Raw genomic sequence first — 7232 nt, 5'->3', positions numbered from 1 at the left:
AAGTAGAGCTTTTATCCAATCAGAGTTCACCTCTGTGTCTCTAGGTAAGAAGAGAGGCCCGAGGCCTGCAGAGTCTCAAGTGCATCCCTGAGCAGTTTAAGTGAACGGGGACGATATTGTTGATTGTCATATTCTTCAACCAATCAGATCTTTAGTTTGACATGTTGGGCGTATTCTTTGACATGCCAGAGTCTGCTAGCTGGCCTACAAGTACGTGATTGGTCACGAAACAAATAATGACCGTAGCTGTGTTTCAGCTGCAGGACAGCAGTGAAGGCCCAGGTATGAAATGCACGGCCCGCCACATTTGTAAACTTTACATTAGAAGGACAACAAACTAAATCTGTCTTCTTTTAAATCCCTCCTCAAAATAAATGTTTAATTCATCAGGATTTCACCTAACTGATTGTACATTGTTTTACAGTAATTATCATCTAGTTTTTACCTCTTGAAATCATTGTTTTTGTTTCCAACCCTCTGTAATGTATCCATCTTTATATTGTAAAGCATTTTTATTATCATTATTAAAACAATGTGTTCAGGTGTTGTTCCTAAAATATGCATTGACATTAGCCTATCATTACATAATCATATTATAAAATTATTGATTTTTTGCTGCTAATCGTACCTCTCTTGCCTTTAATTCTGACTTTATTCTTGTATAATTTACATTTTTAGCCCTGTTCTTACTTTTATTTTATGTGTATTTTTATCCTGTGGAGGGCAGTATTCAAACTGCCAAAAACATAGAAGAAGAAAAAGGACAAACAGGAGGAGGAGGTGAAATCAATGCAGTCTGCAGACTGCAGACATTTGCGGTAGAATGGGTCGCAGCGAGGAGCTCAGTGACTTCCAGCGGGGGACCGTGGTTGGATGTCACATGTGCAAAAAGTCTGTCCGGGAGATTTCCGCTCTGTTGAACCTGCCGCGGTCCACCGTGAGCGCTGTCATCTTGAAGTGGAAACGTGGAGGAATAACGACGGCTCTGCCCCGGAGCGGCCGACCGCACAAGCTCAAGGAGGAGGACCGTCAAGTCCTGGAGAAAGTAGCGTTGGAGAACTGTTCGCCCTCGGTGGAAGCTCTCACCGCCGAGTTTCAGACCGCCTCCGGGGCCAGCGTGAGCCCCAGGACCGTCCGCCGGGAGCTGCATGAGATGGGCTTCCGTGGCCGAGTGTCCACGTACAACAAGCCTAAAGGTGAGTTCAGGGAAGCGGAGGTTCAACAATCCCATACAAGTATAATGTTAGAGTCATACTTTTGGCAACATATCACCTATATATTGCATCGACATTCATATTGACACAGCAACTCTCCCTCCAGTTGCTCTTCTAAAAGGGTTCCACAGGTTTGGAGACAGACATTTACACCCATTCAGTCACACTACAAGATTATTATAGTTTGGTTTATCAGATTTTTATTTAAAACACCATCCAAACGTCTCAAAATCAAAATATGCATGTTATTGCTTATTGCTTTTATTGGCCCACTACCTGGTCCATAGTTTACCTATGTCAATTTGTCGCAATTAGATCAAACACAGCGTTATGTAAATAGTATTTGATTAATTAATTACTTAATCAACAAAACATCTGCAGCAATTTTAAAGTTTTAAGGAAAAAATTCTAAACTGCTGGTTGCAGCTTCTCAAATGTGAGTATTTGCTTTTTTTCCTTTGCCTTATTTGACAATAAACAGAATACCTGTGGATTTTGGGCTTTTTCAAACAGTCTGAATGTCACCTTGGGCTCTCAGCAGTTGTGATCTGCATCTTTTACTCAGTTGCAGCTCTATGTAAAAACAAATTGTCATATGCAGCCCCTCTACAAGGCAATACAATTCCAGCAGAAATACTGAGCCCCATTAGTTGAGCAATTACATCAATGTACTCACAGCAGCAGCTGATTGTCTGTAGTGGAGGAAGCGAGGAAGAGGCAGACACGTCGGTCACTCCTTACTTTCCATTATTTGTACTTCAGAAAACTTGGTCTCACTCCAAAACCATGGACATTAACATGCTGCCTCCGTTCTCCTTAAATGCTTTCCACAGGATTTTCTCTCATTCAGCATCGAGAGAATTAGTGAGGTCAGGCATTCATTTTGGAGAATAAGGTCTGGCTCACTGTCTGCATTCCAGTTCATCCCAAATGCGTTAGCCTGGTCGAGGCTCTGTGCAGTACAGTCACGTTCTTCCACAACTAACTAAGAAAAACATTTCTTTGTGGAACTGGCTTTTGTGCACAGGGGCATGCTCATGTTGAAACAGGGAAGCTCTGTTCCCGAACTGTTGACACAAAGTTGGAAGCATAATTAACTAAAATATGATTGGATGCTGCAGCTGTTGAGTATCATTCCGCTATGATTTTTATGTATAATTTCCCATAAATTACCAATTTGCAGAACTATTAAGTGCTTTTGAACCTTTAATAGCTTTTATTTTTTTTCATAATATTATGCACATTGAGTTTAGCATACAACTCTCACAGATGCATCTCGTCATCCAAACTTTCCTTGACACTTCTGATTTTCACACATAAGCGCAGTGTTATATCCGATTTCTACTGTGAAGAAACATTGTAATGAAACGGGGAAACATTTCAAATCTATTGGGATTCTCTGTGCATGGTTATTATACCAGTACTTGTCTTTCTTTGATGCAAGGAGGGGAGAAAGCAGAGAAGAAGCAGGCAGCTCCAAGCCAAGACAACGCCAAGGTGGACGTGTCGCGTCTGGACCTGCGCGTTGGACGTATAATCTCAACTGTGCAGCTTCCAGAGACTGATGGTCTGTATGTGGAGCAGGTCGATGTTGGAGAGACGTGTCCCAGGACGGTGGTCAGCGAGCTAGCTAAGCACATACCTCTGGACCAGGTACAGATTCTTTTGAATATCATGTGCTTTTTAGACGTAATTATTAGGACTTCAGCTAACGATTATTTTGACTTAACAATAAATCTACTGATTATTTTCTTGATTCAGGTCACAGAACATTGTGCATTGTTGAATTTGTTAACTAACAAGAATTCTCAGAATGTATGTAGAGATTTACACACACACACACATCAGCATTAATGAGGTCAGGCACTGATTTAGGATGTTACGGTCTGACTCGCAGTCGGCGTTCCAATTCCTCCCAAAGGGGTCCGCTGTGCAGAAAGGCTCTACAGGGAAGTTATGTTTAAACAGGAAAGGGCCTTCCCTAAACTTTTGCCTCAAAGTTGGAAGCACACTACTGTCTAAAATATCGTTGTGTGGTGTAGCAGTAATATTTCCCTTAATTGGCTTCCCCAAACCAAAAGTATGTGAACACATACTTTATAGTGTCATTTAAATCAGAACATATGCCCGCTGAGGTCATGTATTTAAAACACGGTCTGACTTTGCCAAAAAAGTGTAAAACCTAAGAAAAATATCTAGATGAGACAACCTTTCCACGCACAAACAAAACATGTTAGATTAGCTTCGTGAAGCTGTTGATGGTGCTGCCGTGATATATAGCACAGCCTAAATAAGTGCTTCCTGACTGCAGCTTTAATGACAAGCACACTGTTGCTGCAGCTGCCTGTTGATTGGTTTATTAGGTCACATACTTTAGTGTCAGTTTTACATAGTTTGAGCCCCCTTTTTTTTTATAACATTAAGATCTAAAATCTAAATCTTATTTACAGAATATTCTCTGTTTCTGTCAAGCAAACCAGATTAAAATATCTGAGGAAATGCTTTATGGGTTTGATGGAAATGGTCTTTGACTGTCTGTTATAATTGAATAGATATTAAGCAAAACAAACGCATACTGTTTCATAGCATGTATGTACTTTCCGTACCTCCAAAGCCTTTTTAAAATGATCTATCTTAACAACATAACTGATTCTAAATTCATATATATTAAAAGGATGCACCTCAATAAATGATATCATTATTTTCTAAGATGTGACATACATCATTTCATGAAAGGATTTTTCTTCTTCTGCTTTTAGAAGACAAACCATAAACTACTGGACACAGTTGTTTAGAACTAGCGTAACAGTGTGAATATGATTTGGAGGTGTTTTGTTTTCATCTGTAAATAGGCTACACAATGTTTGTTAGGTTTTTAATTATCAAGGGCAAATGTCTGTCCCTCATGCAGATGCAGAACCGCATGGCGGTCCTGTTGTGTAACCTGAAGCCAGCCAAGACGAGAGGAGTGGTGTCCCAGGCTGTGGTGATGTGTGCCAGCTCACCCGACAAGGTTGAAATCCTTGAACCTCCAAGCGGAGCAGCACCAGGGGACAGAGTTATTTTCCCGAGCTTCCCAGGTACTATTACATTTTAATCAGTAGCATAAAATTAAATCTAACAACCATTTCCAACCAAACCGACACGAGGAATATTGTGATTGAAGGAAGCATTTTACTGGCCATGGTTTTGCTGTTCTGATTCGATTATGCAAGGAGGCGTATACTCTGTCCTGGAATCATAAATCTGACTTTTGTGGTGAATGAGAAGGGAACAAGGTAGCTCCTTCTAATGTGTCAAACTGATTTCTTGACTGCAGGTGAACCAGACAAAGAGCTGAACCCCAAAAACAAGGTCTGGGAGCAGGTTCTGCCAGACCTACGCACCAGCGACCAGTGCGTTGCAACCTACAAGGGAGCTGCGTTTGAGGTCGCCTGCAAGGGAGTGTGCAAAGCCCAAACCATGAGCGACAGTGAAATCAAATAAACGAACAGAGCTGCTCAAAATAGCTCGGTGCAAATCCCTGCTGCCAGAAAGGATCCAAAGTGTTGTGTAGAGCGGTTCCAGAAGAGTTTCCCTTGGTTTTGGAAAGACATGTCCAGCAAACACATGGGTGTGATGTTGGAGTGTTCACATACTTTTGTCCCGTGAGGAAGGAAAGTGAAGATAGTGAGGAGTATGTCGCCCTCTGTTGGACGGGCACTTTTATCTAAAATCAGAAGTTCTGTATTTGGCCAAAGGAGGGCACTTCAGTACCCATGATGATGTACAGTATGTGTGTAGTGACACATGGGAACATACAGAGCACAGTGATACTCGGCATTGTGAAAAGAAAATGGAAATTCTTACAAAGAATCCCTTTTTGGTTGGGGAAATATTTGATAAAATCGAAGTGTTTTCCCATGACGCCACAGTGGTCATTTCCACTTAACAGGATGAAACTAAACGGTGCAGAAATCCCTTTTTGAAAAAGGGGACACTGAACAGTTTTACTTTCTGTTGACAGTACGGAAATTAGTTGGAATGAAATGGAAATGACTTTAAAATGAATTGGTTTTACCAAATAAAATGTGTTCTTAAGCAACTGCATGCGGTCAGTTCTTTCAGCTCCTTTAGGTTAAGTTTGATGCTGGCAAATAATGAAAACAAGTGTGCATGTGTGTGTGTCCTTTATTTTAAAGGAAGAAGTGAAAATTGCATGTAAACAATGGGGATGTGATTCAGGAACTAAGAAGTGGAACACATTGTCTCTGATGAGATGTTGCTGGTAACTAACAGAACAGGAGGACTGGGAGGGAATGGTATCAACATTTTCATAAATAAAAGATATGTCTTACAATTTCATAAACTAGAGAAGGAAGTTATGAAACTGCTTTGCCATATACAAGAAGAAACCCCAGACTCATTTCTCATTAAAAGGATGTAACAGTCTTACTGTGTACATAATGGTATGTATCATACTGATCATTAAATATTCCTTTAGACACTGCAGGTTTTGTTTGTATGTTTCTAACAGTTGTTGTAAGGTAACTAATCTGCCTAAAGATGGACCACGGTGTTTTCAGTCTGAAAACTTAAGTTATATTTTTTTAAAAACATGAGAAACTGCACTCACTAGGACGAGGAGGAAATGCCGCCCCCTCAATCTACCAGCCCCCTTCCAACTTCCCCATGGCGAGCCTCTTTAACATTCAGTCAAACCACAATCGCACTTTTCAGTGCCAATGTAAACTTACTTTAAATTATATAAAAGTGTATTATTGTTGTATGGTTTTTACTTTTACTGTCAGTTGTGTTGCATGTTAAGATAGTTGCTTTATTTGTTGCACACTTGTAATAATAACTTTATTTTTATAGCACCTTTAACGTGTGTTAGAACAAGGTAAGTTTGGTTTGAACTTACAAAGATTTGGTGGAACCGATTCCTCAGGCCCTGAGGCAGTTGCCCACTTTTGCCTGGTTGGTAATGTGGAAATTGAGCAAGGACTGAAAGTCCACATAATTAACAAAATCACCAACATATTGAACGGAGCTCTCACAACAACATCATTGCTATGATTATAAGCTCACTGGGCCCATCCACAAGCCTGTCTACATTGCATCAGAGAGCAAGTACAGTTCAAGTCCAAAGTGTGTGGTTAAGCATTGTGCTACTTTAGACCAATGACTCTCAATCTTCTTCAAGGTCCAAGAGATGAAGGCCAATTCTAAAATCCTCACTGTGTCCTTTTCCTTCACTTGAGCCGTGAGGATGGGGACGTAATGGAGCATAAATGAGATGGCTGTGGGACTTGCAAGAAAAGCCGACGCTTGACGACGCCGACAAAAGTGTGTGCTACAGATAAGCAAAAAACTGCCCTGGCCAAATTTAACACAGAGATGAGGCGAGTATCCGTGTCCGAAGGAGAATTGCCTATCGTCACAAACAGACTAAAATTTGGATGAAATGGTGATTTAATTTGATGTAACTTTAGCAATTCTGGGCATCTCCTGTTCAGGCTACAGTATGCACCCACAGCAGTAAAAATAAATCTTTAGTTTTTTCTTCCAGATGTGCAGCTCGTCTCTGATGTGAGCCAGGCTTGAGGTGCTAGTAACTTCCGACCTCCTCGTCATCGTAGGAGCAACGTCCGCGGCGTTTGGGAGAGCCATAATAAAGCTACCTAAAGGGGAAGAGGACATGAGGAGATCGGCCTCTGTTAGTTTTCCGGGCTTAAATGTCTTTTCCTTATTATGTATATAATGCGTATACTGTAGTTAGGGCTGGCTCAGGTTTGTCTTGGACCAGCCCCTAGATAAGCTGCTATAGGCCTAGACTGTGGGGGGACTTACACTGAGCTCCTATCTCCTCTTCTCTCTCTCTCCTTCTGTATGAATTCAGAGTCAACCTATTGCTGCTCCTCCTCTTCCTCTAACCAGGCCACAAAGTCCAGGAAACCCAACAAAACTCTCTTCACAGCTGTGTCATCCTAATGTTTTTGTGTGTTATTTAGTTGTCATATATATTTATTTATTACT

At 41.0% G+C, this 7232-nt stretch overlaps 1 protein-coding gene across 1 annotated transcript; it reads left to right on the top strand.

Moving 5' to 3' along the window:
• Positions 1–777: 777 nt before the first annotated feature.
• LOC142950013 (aminoacyl tRNA synthase complex-interacting multifunctional protein 1-like) lies at positions 778–5257 on the top strand. The gene is made up of 4 exons (XM_076091919.1): positions 778–1196; positions 2659–2867; positions 4126–4294; positions 4534–5257. Exons 1-4 carry the CDS (start codon positions 824–826, stop codon positions 4698–4700), a joined length of 918 nt encoding a protein of 305 aa, XP_075948034.1. The 5' UTR covers positions 778–823; the 3' UTR covers positions 4701–5257.
• Positions 5258–7232: the final 1975 nt, after the last annotated feature.

This window comes from Anarhichas minor, unplaced genomic scaffold (assembly GCF_050575085.1).
Source record: "Anarhichas minor isolate MPS153535 unplaced genomic scaffold, ASM5057508v1 ptg000014l, whole genome shotgun sequence".
Taxonomy (NCBI): domain Eukaryota; kingdom Metazoa; phylum Chordata; class Actinopteri; order Perciformes; family Anarhichadidae; genus Anarhichas; species Anarhichas minor.
Note: the sequence above shows the minus strand (reverse complement) of the source record. Positions and strands in the feature narration are given on the sequence as shown.